The 19,885-nt window shown below is 35.1% G+C and overlaps 1 protein-coding gene across 6 annotated transcripts in view; it reads left to right on the top strand.

Annotated features, from left to right (window-relative positions):
* The window catches only part of ACVR1C (activin A receptor type 1C), a 68,221-nt gene extending 52,530 nt beyond the window's left edge, over positions 1-15,691 (top strand). For 4 of the 6 annotated variants that reach the window (XM_070507804.1, XM_070507805.1, XM_070507806.1 and 1 more), the window contains exons 4-9: positions 2,158-2,388; positions 4,982-5,149; positions 6,194-6,350; positions 8,402-8,526; positions 10,888-11,018; positions 15,244-15,681. In XM_070507804.1, coding sequence (XP_070363905.1) covers positions 2,158-2,388; positions 4,982-5,149; positions 6,194-6,350; positions 8,402-8,526; positions 10,888-11,018; positions 15,244-15,369 — 938 coding nt within the window. In that variant the 3' untranslated portion in view covers positions 15,370-15,681. Of the gene's footprint in view, positions 1-2,157; positions 2,389-4,981; positions 5,150-6,193; positions 6,351-8,401; positions 8,527-10,887; positions 11,019-15,243 lie in introns of all 6 variants that reach the window. The other 2 variants (XM_014858266.3, XM_070507807.1) reach the window with 2 other exon arrangements.
* The last annotated feature ends 4,194 nt before the right edge of the window (positions 15,692-19,885 follow it).

Genomic DNA, 19,885 nt, shown 5'->3' with positions numbered 1-19,885 from the left:
TACTAAAAAAAAATTGGCTCTAGCTACAAAAATAGCCCGTATGGTTTGCTGCTAGAAATCTGCTCAACAGAGGAAGACTGCAGGCATACCTGCTGGATGATGAGAGAGCAAAAGTTTGAACTAAGGACCAGTGTTTTAGTTGCAGGTCTGCCTCTCGCTAGCAACATATTCCCAGGCAAATCTTTGATTACCTTGGGGCCCTAATTTTCTCATCTCTAAGATGATAATGTTGAACCAGATGATCTCAGGAGAACTTTCTGGCTGTGGGGCTCTGTGACTAATTGTTGAGACCCATAATAGCAAACTTACAGTCTGCGCTTATTTAGCCATGGTGGGTGGTTCTCATGAAGCTGAGAGCGTGTGCATAAACCGTGGCTCATTTCTGGAGGGGAGGCCGAAGTCTGCAGGAGCTTCCAGGGCTGTTGCTATGAGGGTTTCCCAGCCATCTGAGTGCAATGACAGTAACTAAACATGACTTTCCAGAATAAATTTATACTGTGACCCCTTTAACTATTTTCCCTCTAATTATAAGAGTAGTAAATACCCATTGTGGAAATTAAGAAAATGTACAAAATTAGAAAGAAGCATATCACAGTTCACCCTGATTCCACTAAATAGAAGTCACTGTTATGGCATTTAGCATATTTCCTTTTCAGTCTTTTTCCTGAGCATATTTTGAATAGCTAGATACACTTATTTAGATGGATAGAATTTACCATAATGTTTTCATTTCACATTCTAGCAAAAGTAATTTCTCATGTCACTAAGAAATACCTCTTCAGGGCCAGCCCCAGTGGCCTAGTGGTTAAGTTTGGCGCACTCTGCTTCGGTGGCCCAGGTTCAGTTCCTGGGTGCAGACCTACACCACTCGTCTGCCAGTGGCCATGCTGTGACAGCGGCTCACATACAAAAAGAGGAAGATTGGCAGCAGTTGTTAGCTCTAAGTAATCTGTCCTAAGACATAATATTAAGGGCTAACCATTCCTGAGTAAGTAATATGCCAGATCCTGTGCTAGGATTTTAATATTAAGCTTATTAATTCTCACAGTATCCCTATGAGATAGGTAATATAATTATCCCCAGTTTTTCAGACAAGGAAGCTAAAGCTCAGACAAGTTCAGAAACTTGCCTATGGTTACTATGTGGCACAACTGAAATTTGAGCCCAGGTCTTTCTTTTCTGTGCTCTTAGTCTCTGCATTATATTTAACAATTTTTCTATTATCTGACACTTTTCTTTATTTTTCCATCAATAATAATAATATATTAAACTTCTCTCTCTCTCTCTTTTTTTTTTTTTTTTTGCTGAGCAAAATTTGCCCTGAGCTAACATCCATGCCAATCTTCCTCTCTTTTTTAGTATGTGGGCTGCCAGCACAGCACGGCTGCTAACAGAGCAGTGTAGGTCTGTGCCCGGGAACCGAACCTGGGCTGTTAAAGCAGAACATGCTGAATTTAACCACTAGGCACCTGGGGCTGGCTCTAAACACTTTGACGTAAATTTTTCTGCATTTTGCATTATATCTTTAGGATAGAATTCTAGAGGTGAAGTTATTGGCTCAAAGAATCTAAATATTCTACCCTGAATATATTTTCTTGAATATATTGAATATTCTTTTATTCCACAAAAAATATTTGTTTGATATTTTCTATGACTGGATCTTGCCTTTAGTGTAACATGTTCACCCCACTTGATCACTGAGTTTGATTCTTCACTTTCCAATTTTAATTTGTTTTTAAAAAAACTCGCAAAGAATTCTTCTGCCTTCCCAGTTGTCCTAGGAGCCATCCAGTTGATTTTAGAGGCCAACGACATGTATTTTTTGAACTTTTGTGTATTTGGTAACCTCCCTGGCTTTAATGAACAAATCAGAGAGACTTTTAGCAATTCTGGAAAACCAGCTATCTGCAGCAGCAGGCTGTGTTCAAGAAATTTTTATTTATGAATATGAGAAGAGAAATTCTTATTAAGAATTTGGAGTATTTTTTTGAGCATGGCCTGACATTAAAATTTGGCATAAAGGTGCTTATTTCTTCACAATTGGTAAAATTATTAAAGTGCTTAAATGTTTGCTTTTTCTATGAAAATAATAGTCATCATGACAGTTCTTTTCTGGCACTTGTTTTTAATCATCAATGCCATCTTTTCTTTGATTAGGTCTACCTCTGTTGGTTCAAAGAACAATTGCAAGGACGATTGTACTTCAGGAGATCGTAGGAAAAGGGAGATTTGGTGAGGTCTGGCATGGACGATGGTGTGGGGAAGATGTGGCTGTGAAAATATTCTCTTCCAGAGATGAAAGATCTTGGTTTCGCGAGGCGGAAATTTACCAGACGGTTATGCTGAGACATGAAAACATCCTTGGTTTCATTGCTGCCGACAACAAAGGTATTTTCAATCTCGTTGGGTTCAGCAAATAAGATATTCTGTCTACTATCAGATGAGAATAAATAGTCTCTTTGTTTAAATAAAATCTACGTAAAAGCCTGATGCATTTACTCAGGAACGAAAATGCTTTTCTCTTCTCTGCAGATAAATGTGCATAACCGTACAATAAAGCAGGGCAAATGAGTGATATAAAATCATGATGATGCTGTATAGCCAGGTTGATATTTAAAATATTTGATGACTGGTATGGCACAGGAACTAACCAATCAGAATAGAAGCTTCAGGGGGAACAGAGTCCTGGGAGAACCCTACTCTGTTAGGTTTTACCCCTTTAGTTGGTGGGTCATGAAGAGATTTAGAGGCATCTTGGGGGCAGGGAGAGGGGTGTCGCTTTGGGTGTCTAGGGCAGAGGAATGTCATTGCGAGTTTTGTATAGTAACTGTTAACCAACCAAGATGGAAATATTTCAGTATTTTAATAACTGGTGTAGACACATGAGTGAGTGCTATCTGAATAATCACCTTTGCCAGGACTTTCCTTTCCATCTACATAACAGGCTTCAACTCCTGGACTCAAGTTTTCTGTGAACATTATCAGAATGGTGGCAAGCAAGACAATTTTAGTGAAATTTTCTGTTAATGTACTTTGAATCTGATTTACATCTTGAGGTTTAACATTAACAACCCCAAACAGTATTACTTTTTGAGTTTCATGGAGCGAGACACAGCATCAACGTGTGATATTTAAATCCATATTCATAAAATATTGTATATATGCCTGAATAACCTGAGGCTGGATATAAAGTTTGTGGATATCCCATGTTCTCCTTCTTCTTTTCACATGGCTTTTACTCATTTGACTTTAGGTCCTTTAGAGAGAAACACGGAACAAAAGTGAGAAAAATTTGATCCAGTCTATTTTTTTGTTTGAATTAGTGATACTCATAAAGAACTTTGGTGAGGCAGAGATTGTAAGCTCTATCTAAAACACGAATCATCTATGGATATCAGGGACCCACCATTACCTATGAAAATTAAAAATATGATTGTTTTTGTCTAATATAAGCTTGATCATGAAAGTATTCATTATTACTTAGACGGCAAAAGAGATGCTTAGCATTATCGTACATTTTGGCCGGAATAATGTGTGCTAATGACTTGTCTTTTCTGATTTGCTAGACAGAAACAGACTAAAGCCAAGGCGAGCTTAAAAAGAAAAGATTCTTTCCAAATTCTTAACTATATGTACTTTGAAAATATATCCAGACTGTTGAAAATGAGATATTTCTTATTAAGCTGTTAAGAACTTTTTCTTTTCCTTCCTGAGATTGCGCTAAACTGCTTACTGGTTAAATTAATAAGCAGTGTTGTCAAGCAGTAATGACTGTGGTTATATGGATCATCTTGGCGGGGCTAATTTACTCATGACACTTGTTGGATTATAAAACAGTATGCACAAGAGAGATCATCCTTGATTTTCTCTTCTTCAGTCAACCGGTCTACCTCTGCCAATGGTTTACTTGTCAGTGGCTTTGTGCATGATTCCAAGTAGTCTCTAATATCGCTTTCATCTTCATGCGTTTATGTATCTTTTTGCAACATTTGCAGTTTCGCTCTTTAGTCAACTGTCTGACAGAAACATTGATATGAGAGGGCAAAGGTAGTCACTGATGTTAAGCAGGGAGAGAGGGGTGAGTAAGGGTTTACTTTGTATATGGTGAGTTTATTAGTGAACTTTATCATGTTATGTTGATTTGCATTGCTAGGAAATGTTATCACCACCCAGTTTTGGAAATTAAATATTTAGATAGCAAGGAGTTCTTGTTCATAAAGCACTAGGTAGAAAAATTCCTTAGCAAATATTTATTATGGTTTCCTTTCTCTGCGTGTCAGAACTGGTTAGGACTGCCCAGGGCTATTGTAGACACCTTATCGCAAAAGCTTAAACTAACTCTAAGGGCTATAATACCTAGAGAAATTTTAGGCTAAATTCTCTTCTGCCAAAAATCTTTTATAAGCTGGATCCACTTTTGGTTAAATGAGATAAGTTATTTGATAATGTCTGGTAATTGTGTTTGTCTCTTACTATAACCTTTAGGGAAAATCATCAACTTCATATTTTGAAAGGTGAATAACATGAACATTCTTGGAGTGTAAGAGTTTTTGTGCTACTTTGTGTAATTTGTTATATTTCTGTTTTTCATTGATACAATCTTTCTTAAAAGCTCAGGAGTAATTTATAATCCAAGACTGAGGCCAAAAGTATCTCTCAGTAGTTTCTCCTACAATGTGGTTGCTATCACCAGCAGGTATTGATGTAGAGGGAGTGAGAAAGGAGCTGTTCAGTTAGAATCACTGTCTCACAGCTTTCTGTAACTATGATGGGTGCGTTTGAGAAGTTCTAATATGTCAACATCGTCAGGAATTCACTGAGAATCTTTGCTTGACTCACTTGGACCGTAAACTTTATCACTGAAGGAATTCACTTTGCCTTGTTAACAATACAGATTTACTTTAAAAAAAGACATTTTTAAAAGCGTTTGGCTTCTTTCTCAATGTATATTTATAGCAACAAAATAATTTTTTTCTGTTAGATAACGGAACTTGGACTCAGCTTTGGCTTGTCTCCGAATATCATGAACAGGGCTCCTTATATGACTATTTGAATAGAAACATAGTGACAGTGGCTGGAATGATCAAACTGGCCCTTTCGATAGCTAGTGGTCTGGCCCACCTTCATATGGAGATTGTTGGTACACAAGGTATGTTTTTCTTTCTAATGAATATTAATTTCCTTGAATATGAGGACAGAAACACTAGGTTGTATGTTAGTGTTCAGTTATATTTTAGTTTATTACAAACAATTATCAAATGTAAAGAAAGGCTAAAGGTACTTTATAAAGCTGAAGATTTTGTCGTGATACAGCCAACTCTCATCTACATACTCCTGATTTGGTATATTACCCATAATAATATTTTTATTCCTAGTGCCTCCATCTTTGTCATTTGGCACTTATACTTGGGATATTGACTATATTAGAAACTAAAATTGAGAAATTTAAAAATATTTATTAATTTACATAAAATAATTAATCAAGTCAATGTTAACATAAATATTATAGTTTTAAAAATTTACATAACTTTTTGTAATACAAAAACCAATCTAGTGAAGATAATGGTTTTGTTTTACATTTTTCAAATCTCTTTAATGTCTGGATTTTCATGTCTGTTCTTTATTCACTTGTTTCCCATATTGTTGTTTTGGCTGAAGTATGTGAAGAAAAAGTGATATCACACAGATATGTGGTTGGAAAATAGTCTCAAGGACCCCTGGAGATGTTTGGGCCACATTTGAGAACTGCTGATTTAGGGTAGTAGAAATTTGAAACTTGTTTTCTGAGAGTATTTGCCATGTTCTTATGTGGACATAGCAATCTTAATTCTTTCCTTATTCATTCAACAAATATTTATTAGTGACTACTAAATGTCATCTAGTGTTCTCAGCATTGGAGGCGTGGCGATGAGCAAGACACAGTCACTGCCTTTATGCAGCTTATAGTCTAGCTGGGGGGCACAGATAACTAAACATGCATGTGAATGAACAAGATAATTTAGATAGTAATAAGAGCTATGAAGAAGGCAAAACGGGCTACTCTGTTGGAGAAGGACTTGGAGTTGGAATGGTGGTGAGAGAAGACCTTTTTTAGGAGGTAACATTTGAGCCAAGTCTTCAAAATGACTCCTTTTGGAGAGTCAATCTTCAGTAGCAAACAAAAAACAGAATGTGCTTTTCTTCTGTGTCATAGGTAAACCTGCTATTGCTCATCGAGATATAAAATCAAAGAATATCTTAGTGAAAAAATGTGAAACTTGTGCCATAGCAGACTTAGGATTGGCTGTGAAGCATGATTCAATACTGAACACTATCGACATACCTCAGAATCCTAAAGTGGGAACCAAAAGGTAAGATGACTAACTTTGGTAGCATACTAAGACTTATGACTACCCCATAAATATGAATGCCTGGGATGTGGGGAGAGAGGGTGGGGCAGGTAGGTCCAAATGGGAAATCATTAGGCCCAAGAAAGCAAGAAGGCTTCTCTGTGTCGTTGATAAGTCAATGGCACGATGGTTGTAAAGCAAGGAGAGTTGGCATTTTGGTCATATAGACAGTATCCATTTGAGTGGGGAATCCAGTGAAGAGGAATGGAGGAAGAGACGGTGATGTATTTTTTTAGTGTGCTATGTTCTGAAAATACATTTTCCTACAGATAAGAGAGAAGAATGTCAGCAGTGTATAACTCCTCCAAATCCTGTATACCTCATAAATGAACTGAAACTCAGGGCTCGTTCTATGTGTTCAGGTTCTAAACAACCGGTACAGAATCAATATATTGGACTAAGAAAGGGACTCTGTGTAATAAAATACATATGTATGCTATTGTGTTCTCTAATATTTAGAAATGTTATATAACAGTTTTTGTATTTACCTGTACTTGTGCTTATTGTTGAATCTCTCAAACTGATGTGTATTAAGATAATGAGTTTGCACACAATTCTCACTTTCAAAGAACAGAATCTCTGAGGGTTAAGAACAAGCATGATATAAACAGAGCAAACCTTTACACATATATCAGGACAGGCCCATTAATAATGGGAGCTCTGGTGTTTTTATGTTATGGCCAGCCAGTGACCATATGGCCAGCATACTTCCATTTCTTTTTATTTGAATTTCAGGCTCTGTACTGCTTTGGCATAATTCCAGGGTACTTGACCTTGAAATCAGAAAACAACCAAAACATTTTCCTGGAGTTGTTAAAGGCTTTTGAGAGGAATTTCTAAGCTGGTATAGTTGGCCTCAGCCCTGTTTAAGATTCCAAGCTAGGGGCTGGCCTGGTAGCACAGCGGTTAAGTGCACACGTTCCGCTTTGGCGGCCTGGGGTTCGCTGGTTTGGATCCCGTGTGCAGATGTGGCACCGCTTGGCAAGCCATGCTGTGGTAGGCATCCCGCATATAAAGTAGAGGATGATGGGCATGGATGTTAGCTCAGGGCCAGTCTTCCTCAGCAAAAAGAGGAGGATTGGCAGTAGTTAGCTCAGGGCTAATCTTCCTCAAAAAAAAAAAGAGAAAGAAAAAGATTCCAAGCTAGTCCTTCTGAGTCTTTCACTTGGTTCGATGGGAGGATTTAATGAGGCCCTAGGAATGCTTCAGGACAGTTTGTTCAAACTGGGTGGCTGTAAGGCACCTCTTCTTTTCCCAGTAAAAGGGAAGTCTTAACTTGCCCATTTGATGGTCCCCACTTTAGAGACCCTCAGGGAAGCCTTAGATGTCAGAGTCCTTCCGAGGATCTAAAATTTGTAAAAGAGTTTGGGAGAGGGTTGCAACCTCACCTCAATATTCTGGGAAATGTCCTCACCTCAATATTCTGGAAAATCCTCAAAATCTCCCTAGGACAGCTAGATTCACTCAGGTCCCATGGTCTGTAGATTTCTTTGATTTACTTCTATTCAGACAAGGCTGTCATTTTTGGGGGAGCCAATATTTAATATGTATACGTTTCTTGGAGCCAATGCATAATAAAATTGTTCATTCAGAGAAGATATTTAGGGAATGCTGCTGAGCGCTGTGTTGGAGTGCTGGGCCCATCATGATGAATAAAATCTGCTCTTTGCCCTCAAGGAACTTTCTGTGGCAACAAACTCCTGGTGGAAATTGAGTTCCATCTCTCCTATTGAGTTCTTTGCTTACTGAATTTCCCTCCAGCTTGTACTTTCTAAGTATTTGGCTCCTGGCGCATGTACTTTAACACAGAGTAGGCTGACCTCTAGCTCTATTTAAAATGTTTTCTATATTATGGTTGTTGAGTCAGTAACTATGTTATTTAATTTTATTATAGTGGCTTAAATTGATGTAAGCTATCTTAATTTATATTTTGTATCAGGATTTATTAAGATTGTGTTTTCCTGGACTACTATAAATCTTATACAGAATCTGAAATGTGCCTGTTTTTGAAGGTATATGGCTCCTGAAATGCTCGATGATACAATAAATGTGAATATCTTTGAGTCCTTCAAACGAGCTGACATCTATTCTGTTGGTCTGGTTTACTGGGAAATAGCCCGAAGGTGTTCAGTTGGAGGTAAGATTTAGAAACAGTCTTTGTGTCTGCCTTTCCTTGATGCTGTGAATATAAGATAGGATTTTCTATCTTTTTTTTTTCGTAAGCACTATATTGAATCATTTCTTAATATTTAAGAAAATACTTTTAGGTACTATCTTTCCAGTGGCAAAAGTGGGGCATCCTGCATATAACGGAGATTTTATATTATGATTACTGCTTAGGTGAGGTGACAGTTCTCCTGATAATTCTGGTTTCCATAACAATACCTTGCAAAGCGCTTGAAAATTTTCTTATTTGAGTTTGAATGCAGTTAGCTATATTCCCTACTTTATACCAGAAATGAAACCCAAAGAAGTCAAATGACTTGCCAAGGCCACCGGACTTGAATTGAAGTCCTGGTTCATAGGCTGGTTCTCAGGCTTTTCTTTCCTGTGATGGTGAATGTGTGGGGGATAAAGTGGAGGGCAGAGCTGAGCACGGACTGACTTCCTGACTCTACTGCTCCCGGCAGTTTAGAGATTAATAATGAGAGGAAGAGTTTGAGAGGATGAAGTCCTACAAATGCAGTCTGGTGAAATTGTTGCATCAGTGGAGAAACGTTAAATACTGGTAGAAAATGGTTTGGAGTTTTCACTTTCAAGTGAGACAGACTTAGGGCTCAGCCTTGGCTCAGCAGCTTCCTGAATGTCTGTCTTAAGGAAAGTTACTTGGTCTCACTTTCCTCATCTGTAAACTGAAGATGATAATAAAGCCAACCCCTTGGGCTTTGAGGATTTAATGAATTAATTCAGTTAATTTATGTAACGTTTTTAATACAGAGCATGCTCAGGTTAAACTTTCAATAGCAGCTGTTATTATTAAATCGCTATCAGTTTTTGCGTTTTGTATTTGGCCTTGAGCTAACATCCGTTGCCAGTCTTTCTCTATTTTGTATGTGGATTGCCCCCACAGGATGGCTTGATGAGAGGTGTAGGTCTGCACCCAGGATCTGAACTCACAAACCCTGGGCTGCTGAAGTGGAACACGTGAACTTAACCACTACACCACTGGGTCAGCCCCACATCAATCTCGTTTTAAAAAAATGAAAATCTTACAAGGTTAAAATTGTATTTGAATGAGAAAACATACTTTTCCCCTTTATTCATAGATGAGATAGTAAAGCATTAGGAAGATGAAACTATTCATAGAATAGAATTATGTGGTGTGGAACATGACTTGAATTCCAGATCTGCCACTTACTAGCTGTGTGATCTTGAGCAAATGCATGACACACTTTGTCCCTCAGTTTCCTCATTCTGTACAATAGGGACAATATGGCACTTTCTTTAGTCAGTGGTTTTGAGGACTAATTAGTTAAAATAAGTAAAGGGCTTAGGACAGTGCTTATTAAATAGCAAGATTCAAACATGTTTGCTATTATTTTTTAAAATTTCATATTGATATATGTTTAGATTTGCTTTTAGGTTTTTGTCCTTCAATTTTCTTCAACTGTTGAAATAGTAATTTAGTTAACATGATTTGAAGTTTATTTTCTAATATTATGGCATATCTTAAATATTTTAAATTAAAAGGACTGTAGTTAATTCAAATGATGTTATAAGGAAATGTTCAAATTCGAGTGATATTCTGATAATTGAGGTCAAGTCTTTGTCTATGTCTTTGAGACTCTAAATCTTGACCTTCATGCTGAACTATCTGTCTTCAAATACCTTTGGCTGCTTCTTTGGAACATTCTCGGGTGCACTGGTTCTAAAATCTAAATAAGAAACTCAGCTTTTAAGAGATCGCCTAACAATTTTCAAAAAGAGAAAGCTATTTTGTTTTGAAAAGGTTAATTAATAGAGAAATATACTTCATTCACAGAGGAATGAGGCCATGCTACAAATTTTGCAATTACACAATATTTTTGAATTGCACAATGGCATTTTATGTAAATCAAGATTTACATAATTTTCATAATATAAAATTCTATTTTGTACAGTTATTTAAAATTATATAGATGTAATATATTTACATAAGAAATTAAGTATATGTAATACATAATTATATAAAATATATTTTTATAGTTATATAAATATAAATGTTATAAAAATAATTATATAAATGATATATAAAATAATTGCATATAATTTTGTTTTATATAATTGCAAAATTATATAAATTTTCATAATATAAAATTTCATAAACATATAATAACTATTCAACTGAGTGCTTTAAACTTATATCTTTGGTTTTATAGTGATTCTTAATTTTGATAAACCTGACTTTCCCGTTTCCCCGGGTGCCACCTGTACCTAGAAGACATAATTGGTATTAGTTTGAAATAAGCATCTTTGTTTTTATTCACACTGGGAAATTTATTATGCAAATTTCTTATAGGAATTGTTGAGGAGTACCAGTTGCCTTATTATGACATGGTGCCTTCAGATCCCTCAATAGAGGAAATGAGGAAGGTTGTTTGTGACCAGAAGTTTCGACCGAGTATCCCAAACCAGTGGCAAAGCTGTGAAGTAAGGCTATATTTTTATGTATATTTTTTCAATTATAATTTTTAGGTAACTATCAGGGGAGATTTTCAGAGACCGTATAGTTCTTTTCTCTTAATCCAGGCATCCAGTTCCTTTCATATACAGTTATTTGCCACATAACAATGTTTCGGTCAATGATGGATCACATATATGACAGTGGTCCCTTAAGATTAGCACCATATAGCCTAGATACTGTGGTAGACTATACCACCTAGGTTTGTTTAAGTACACTCTATGATTTTCACACAATGACAAAACCACATAACGACGCATCTCTTAGAACATATCCCCGTTGTTAAGCGATGCATGACTGTATGTGGGTATATGTCTTTGTATGAGTCTTCAGAAGGATTTTATTCCCTTTAGCTGTGTGTATACATAGTGCTAAGTTTTGTGGCAGTAACAAACGCTGACATCTCAGTGACTTTACTTAACGTGACTTTATTTCTTGCTGTGCGAAGTCCCTTACAGGTTAGGCAACTTTCAACAGCGTCTGTGTTCTCTGTGATGATTCAGTAATCCAGGTGACTTTGATCTTGGATTGCTGCTATCTCAACACACAGTTTCCAGGTGTCTAGATCAGCAGAAGAGAGGAGCTGGAGGGTCACACACTGCCTCTTTAATGCTTTGGCTCCTTGTGACTCACATCACTTTCACTCAGGGTTTACAGATCAGAATCAGTCCCACCGTGCCATCTGACTCTAAGGTGGCTGGGAACTGTGGAGAACACAGGCGTATTTGGTGGATAGTCAATGTCTGTGCCACGCAGAGTATTACAATTTCAATCATCCTTATAGTCAATAAATTATTCCTACTCCCTAACTTGCTGAAGTTTGAGCTTATTCTCTCACAGCAGAGAAGTTTCCTCATGGCAGGGCCCACTGTTGTTTATTTCTTCACCCCCAATGACACATGTAGTAACCGTCATATAGTAGATACACCATAAATAATTATCGCAGTGGTTGTTCTGCCCTCACATGAAGAGAGAGACTTTTCTAGCTCCCACAAGAAGAAGGGAAGGTGGGGGAAAGACTGTAAACCATCTAACTAAGTCCAGAACTACTTTAATCTCCTCCATCCCAGCTATTACTCTGTATCTTCTGCCATAGTTAAATATAATGCTTGAGGTCTTTTTTTAAGTGACATTTTTAGTTTGATTTTGTCATAGGGATTATTATATACAGTTACTTTTTTTCTTCACCTTTTCCCCTTCTTTGTGTTTCACTCAACTCTTTTTCTATTTATCTCTTGGTATTCCTATTTTGTATAGATATCTTAACTACATACTTATTTTAGAAGCAGAATTTGAGGCACTTAGAACCAAATTGAAATTAAATTAAATTCTTTTCTAATATTAATAATTTCATGCATATAAAACAATTTATATATACATTACATAATATAGTACACAATAACATATGTGTAAAGTTTAAAGTATAATATATAAAGTATAAGAATAAATTGAAAGCCAGTGAATTCAGTCCCAAGTTTTAAAAATAGAACATTTCCAGTACCTTTGAAGATTCCTCACCCCTGTGAGAGGTTACTATTATAATTAATCATTTATCATTACCTTGCTTTTCTTTAGAATTTTAGAATTTTGCCATCTATATATATATACTGAAAAATATATTGCTTACTTTTGTATATCATGAAACATATTACGGAAACCTACTATTGATATTCTTCTTAAAATTATTTTCATTTTCCCTTGTATACGTACAGCTGTATCTGTTCATTTTCGTATCTTGTAGTATTCCATTGTATGGATATAATATAATTTCTTTTTCTACTCTGTTGACTGTCATGTGTGTGATTTTTAGTGTTTTAAAACAATGCTGCTATACATGTGTGTGCATGGAAAAGTTTCTTTAAGGCATAAAACTTTAGATCTTTTGGGGTGTCCACATAGATGATCATATCTGCAAATAATGAGAGTTTTGGGAGCAGTCCCCATGCCTTTTCTTTCTTTCTTATTGCAGTTTCTAGCACTCCCAGTATAATGTTGCCTGAAGGTAGTGATATTGACTATCTTTGTTTTGCTTCTGAAAGTTTTGTATGTTTCATCTCTGAGTATGATGTTTGCTGTAGGTCTTGTTTGTAAGAACTTTAATTACATTAAACAAAAGCTGACTCTGATAAAGCTTTCTCCCTTTCTATGAGGTGATGATAGGACATTTCTGCTGTAGTCTCTCAAGCTGATGAATTGCATGTATAGATTTTCCACTGTTAAAGTAATCATGCGTTCCTGAAATAGATCTAACAATTTTTATGTGATCAATTTTGTACATTGCTGATATATGCAATTTTTGTCCATTTTTTCCCGGTATTTTAATTCTATCTTGTTTTGTATTAATCCCATGTATTAGATATTAGTATGATTTTATACCATCGCTGTCTGTTTAGACTTATGAATATGTTTATCATTTTCTTTGTTCAACATTCCTTTTTAGCTCTCAGAGCTTCCTTTCAAGATCATTTTCTGACTTCCTGATATGTATCTTTTAAATGTATTTTATTTAAATTGGTTTTCCAGTGGGGATCTAGTGGTTGTAAGTTGTTCCAGTGTTTGGCTATCTGAAAATGTCTTTATTTTGTCCTCAATCTTGAACAAATAGTTTATCTGGGCACACAAATTTAGGTTCACAGTTATTTTCTCTAAACACCCTAATGGTATTATTCCACTGTCTTCTGGCTTCCATTATTGACTGTTGAGAAGTCAACTAATATTTGTTTCTTTTTAGTTAATTTATCTTTCCTTTCTGACTACTTTAAGAATTTCCCTATGTTGTTAGTATTTTGCAGTTTCTCTATGAGGTTTTGGTGTAGATGTCTCTTGATTAATCTTGGTTGGAATTTTTGGACTTTCTAATTCTGAAGATTTGTCACTTTTCTCAGTTCTAGAAAATTCTGAGCCATTATCTCTTCAAATAGTTCCTCCTTTCATTGTCTCTATTGCCCATTTTTAGAGAACTCATTGCAGACATGTTAGACCTTTCATTTTACTTTTCTTGTCTCTTAGTCTCCCCTATTTTCCATGTTTGTGTCTTTATGCATCATCTTTCCTATTTATCTTCCATTTCATTAGTTCTGTCTTTAGATGTATCTAATCTGCCATGTAACTCATCCATTTAGTTTTTTATTTTAATGGCTATATTTTTCAGGTCAAGAAGCTTTACTAGCACTTTTTAAAAAATATTGTTTTTTTACTTATATTTTGAATTTCCACTTCGCTTTTTAAAAATGTATTTTTATAGACTGATTTTATATTTTATAGCATTTAATTCTAGCACCTTATGTTTTGATGGGTCTGATTTTACTGTGTTGTTTCAGTTGACTCTTGCTTATGATACTTTATTTCCTCATGTGCTTGTGAATTTTCATTATGAGCTCAGACTTACTGCAACATTTTCAGGCCTGGGTTTGATTTTTTCTTTACCAAGAGCCAAGACTTAGACAATTTTCTTTACAAAGTTCCTTCTAAGACTACTTCATCCTCACACTCAGGACTTTGTGAACATCCTGATCTGACAACCTTCTGTGTGCTTTGGGCTATGCTTCTTGTCTTTCGCATGTAGTCCATCATTTCTGAAATTCTAGACTCTGAGATCAGTGATGCCACCAGAGCGGCCTCTCAACTTCAGCGATTTCTCATATCTTTGTGGACTTATGCGTTCTCATTGTTTTCTCCTCAGAGTATTTATCTTATTTATTTACCAGTTCACTTATACTGATGTTTTTTAATTCAGAATTTTTGATATTTATACTTAGATCATTATTTTATTGTGGCATAATTTACATATGGTAAAATTCACAAACTTTAGTAGACAGACTGATGAATTTTTTATACAATGTATACAAGTGTGTACTTACCATCCAGGTTGATATACAGAGAATTTCCAACCCACTCATATCCCTTTTTGTGTTTCATGTCCCTTCTTAGAAGATTTTAAAAGATAGCCATTCTACCATATTCCCAGAAATCAATGGATTGAATTTTCAATTAAAAGTTAGCCTCTATAAGATTAATAAATGTGTTTTGACAGGATTTTTGATGGAGTTTTGCCCTAATTTCCTTCTCATGTTGTTTTAAGTTTACTATTTCTTCATCAGAGCCTAGCATCAATTTCTGGGTTTGTGGTTTTGCTTCTCTTGCACTCTGTTTTGTGTGAGTAGCTAAAATCTTTGATCTCTTTCTCTCTTAAAGGCACTCCGAGTCATGGGGAGAATAATGCGCGAGTGTTGGTATGCCAATGGGGCAGCCCGCCTAACCGCCCTCCGTATTAAGAAGACTATTTCTCAACTTTGTGTCAAAGAAGACTGCAAGGCCTAATAATGACAATCGTGTAAAAAAGAAATCTCTCACAGCTTTCTTTCTCATTTTCCCTCTTTATGTGAATGTTTGCCTTTTTTGTTGTTGTTCTACCTCAAAGATAATACAGTACAGTATTTAAGTGCCCAAAGGCAGCATGAAAAAATAACTCTCAAGTCAAGCATGGGCAGGAGCTGACTTCATCCACCTTCTGTGTTGTCTTTAATTTTATTTTGAAAAGCAATACATTAACTCATCTTTTTATTTAATAAGAAGGATATTATAAAAGTGTAAAATAAGCTATATAAAGATAATAAAAGTTATTAAGGTTTTATTTTACTTGAATCAAGAGCATATGAATGAATAGGAAACAAAAAGGTAAAAACACATTTTTTTCCTGAGATAAAAACACATTCATTAAAAATGTGAACTAGAGCATGTTATGTCTAGACAAAACTTTAGATCATACCATCTATGGTTTTCTCTATTTCTTTTAATTAAGTAGAATCTTTTAAAAAATTAAATATTGCTCTGAACTTTAGTATATAAAGCAAGTAAAAATGGCGCTGCTTGGTTGGAAGATAGAAGTGAGGTCAGAGGTCACTTACTTGGTCTCCCCTCCCCCTGTGTCCCTACTCCTCATAATCCACCACCACAGCAGCCTCTCAGGCAAACAGTTTGAAAGCCACTAAAATTGTTACTTCCTCTCATTTACAAATGAGATACGTGACATCTTAAGGCATTGAGAAATGTTCCAAAGTCACATAGCTAATGGTAGAGCTGGCAGTAGGTCCAAATCCTGTGGTAATCCACACTGCGGAGTTAGCTAGCTTCCTACTTTCCCTTTAATTCCCATAGTGCTTTTCTCCTTATGCAGAAACAACAACTTTCATCATGGTATTTGTGGTTTAGTCAAACAGAAGACAAATTGAGTTATTTTGCTGAATCATAATGGACCTGCATGAACTCTCAAGACAATATCCTTTGAGATTTTCCTCACAGAAATTTCATAGTCACCCTCTAGAGGAGTATTGTTTTCTGAATACTTCCAGAGATTAATCAAGCATGAAGATCCATTGTCAGAAGATGTCTTTAAGATGCATTTCAGAGGTCCCTACTACTTTTGCACATATACTTTTAGAAAGAAAAGAACAGAAAGAGGAAACTAGGAGATATTTTGAGAAAAACTGATAAAACTCTTAAATGACGTACAACCACTAAACCCTACAGAGGTATCAGTTAACTGTGGAGAGATAACCCCCTCCCCTTTCAAAATGAGCTAGTGGGCGCAGAAGAAAGCTCGTGATCATTTGCTTTTATTCTACTTCCTGTGGAGACGGACAAATTCAGCAATAAGTTCTGAATAATACATGGAACATTAAATATTTCCTTCAAAGCTTTGGTGAAGGAGATTGAACATGGTATCTTTTATTATTCTAAAATGTTCTTTCCTAAACTCTATTCCTTAGAACACTCTTCTGCTGAGATGAACGAAGACCAAAAGCGTTCTTTGATAGATTCTTGAAAAGTGATACTGCACTTTCACATATCATATGCTTTGAGGAGTCTAGCAGTAAAGAAATTTACTTGAATTTCTTTAAACTGGGCTTCCTAATTATTTGACCATGGAACCCTTTTGTTAAGAGCAGGGGAAACCTTTTGCTATCACAAATTTTAGGGTTCTACAAAGCACAACTTGGGTAACAGTATTCTAAAGGATATACCTAGTATTTTCACGTAGAGCACAATCTAGTGATCACACTTCATTTCACTATGGAAATATGTTACTGACCCTGTCTTCATCTGACTGGTATGAGATATCGAAGGCAAAACTCTGACACCTGTGGTTTGCGTATACTTTTGCTCCCATTCATGCAGTTATCCATTCATTAAATAATATGGAGCCCCCATATCTTCCTTGCCACAATGTTGGGTCCCATAGGGAGATGAAAAGTTGGATAAGTTCTGCCCTCAGGGATTTTAAAGTCTAATTTGGGAATGGGTATAGGGATGTGGGTGTGTAGGGGAAGGAAGTAAATTGGCAAATAGGTATAATACAAAGTAGGATGTCTTGAGTTCTATATGACAGTGGGTTTTGAAAATTACTTTTAATTTGCATCACATTTAGAAAATATCTTTATTTGGCTATTCCAGACAATCTAAATTATATAATAAGTTTTAAAAGTGCATATGTGGAGGGATTTTAAAAAGAGCTATGTGAAGGAGTAGTTTTGCTTATGCTTGTTAGTTTGATTTCTCATAGATTGTTTCTGCATATATGAGAATGAAATTATTTATTTACTATGGTCATACTATAGTTTCAAATAAACAAGAATAATATTTCCTGTTTTATTCATTTATGTTGGGTAAATATACTTATTTAATTTTTAGGAGAAGATGTTTTAACATTTTCCTTGACATAATGTTTTGTAATCTATTTGAAAGTGTCTGAATATAATTCTATATTTTTATTAGTTCAAGTTTAACTTTAGAGAAATCTGTACATTTTGAGATATTTTTCTTGTTTTTGTGTTGGTTAACTATAACTCCTAACTGAATGGTCTTATATTTCAATTACCACGTACATTTTTTAAGAAAAGGGGTAGGTTAACAGAAATGACAAGGAAAACTTAAAAGTTCTAATTTTTCCTTGACACTCAACATGATTATAAGTAGAAAAGGCTCACTTAGAAAAATAGGATAAAGTTTAGAGCATAAGGCAAATTTTCTGTATATACCTATGCTGTCAAACTTCTTATTCTTTGTTTTTGATGGGGTCTTATTGTATAATATTTATTTCTTTTGAATTGTGTTATAAGCAAAAAGTACTCTTCCTAGGCTCAAAGTGTCAGTGTTCTTTGCTCCTTTCACATATTTTGGCTTTGGGTGTAATATAAAGCTTGGGAAAATGCTATTTATGAAATTTCAGTACTGTATAAAATGGTGATGGAGTTTGTATGCAGCATCACTTCCTTAAAATAAGGGAAACATTGTTTGTTGTCAATATTTCAGCATGAACTTGTTGCCTTATAAGCTATGCATTTAAGTGTGTAATTGGTACAGATTCTGTTGTGTGCTTTCTTCTATGTCTAAAATATTTGGCATGTCACATCTAGAATTCTTAATTTATGTTCTGACTTGAAAGTTAAGTGAAACATGACTGTGTCGTGCACTATTTTAGGCGTAGCACTTGTTTTTCATCTTTATACTTTCAATTAACTTTGCATTTTAAATTTCCATGATTGTATGAAAATAGTAACCCAATCGCAGTGTCTGAAGACTTCCAAATCAGCTTTTGTTTTAAAATGAAAATCTACAATATATTCATTAGGTTAGAAGTTCCATAATAATTTATTATTTTTAATACTTCTACTTTAGTAGAATTATTAAACAAAACAAAACTACTTGTACTATGCTGGAATTTTGCCACCATGTGACTTACTGGAGCAGAGAAAACTCAGGGCTATCTAGAGTTTATGCAAGAGTACCAAGGAACCTACTTAGCAAATCACACGAAAGCAGGGAGCCCACGTTTGCCATTATGCAAAATTCAACTTAAAATTGCTTGGCAGAGAATAGTTTTTGATTACTTATTTAAGATAAATGTGGAAATGTATTTTGTTTAAATAAATTTATTTAAAATATGATCATTTTATTTCCCATCGGGAAATTAAGAAAGTAACAGTAGCAAATGAGTAAAGCTGATGGCAATTGATGTCTTCTGTAATCATTTCGTTAAATAAATTTACAAAAACAAAATTTTAAGTTACTTGGAAATGGTTAGGAATTAGTATCTTTAAATGGTATCGTTGTGGTTTTAGAAGATATTCTAAATATCTTTTCTTTTGTGAAACATACTGTTCTCTGTTTGACAATGCTTTGTTTGAGGTCCCTCCACAAGCTTCTACCTACATGGACTTTATGTACTATTTAGTGAAGACAGTAATCTCTTTGCTCCTGAGGGCCTCTTCCAAACAGAAAAAAAATCAGTTGGAATATAGAAATTTCATAAAAATATTAATATTAAATAGAATTTCTATAATATAGTTTTTCAAAGTGTTTTAATGCAAATTTTCTGATATTTGACTTTTGTTTTTCCCTCTAGCTTTTCTTTTATGTTTCATTATTTCTCTTACCTCCTTTTAAAACATTTCCTCACTCTTTTAAAATTATCTTTAGTCTCTAATTTTAAGAATAACCAGCTATTATTTAACCTAATCATTCTAGTGTTTAGCCTTCTATGAAAGAGAATCCCTTGGTGGTCTAGATTATTTCAGATGTGTCACACACAGAAACAAAAACCAGAATTTGGAAATTGTAAAGGATATAAGAGACTTTACAATTCAATTTCTATATTTTATAGATGAAGAAACCAAGGATCAGAGATTAAATGACTGCTGGTTATTTGCAGAACTGACAGGAGCACTGAATGGTGACACCCACCGCAGTGCCCTCCCATATCCAACGTTTACTAATTAAGAAATAATTAGCATACATCGTAACCTACTTTGAATGTACACGAACATAATGTGCTGTT

Source organism: Equus asinus, chromosome 4, assembly GCF_041296235.1.
Source record: "Equus asinus isolate D_3611 breed Donkey chromosome 4, EquAss-T2T_v2, whole genome shotgun sequence".
Lineage (NCBI taxonomy): Eukaryota > Metazoa > Chordata > Mammalia > Perissodactyla > Equidae > Equus > Equus asinus.
Note: the sequence above shows the minus strand (reverse complement) of the source record. Positions and strands in the feature narration are given on the sequence as shown.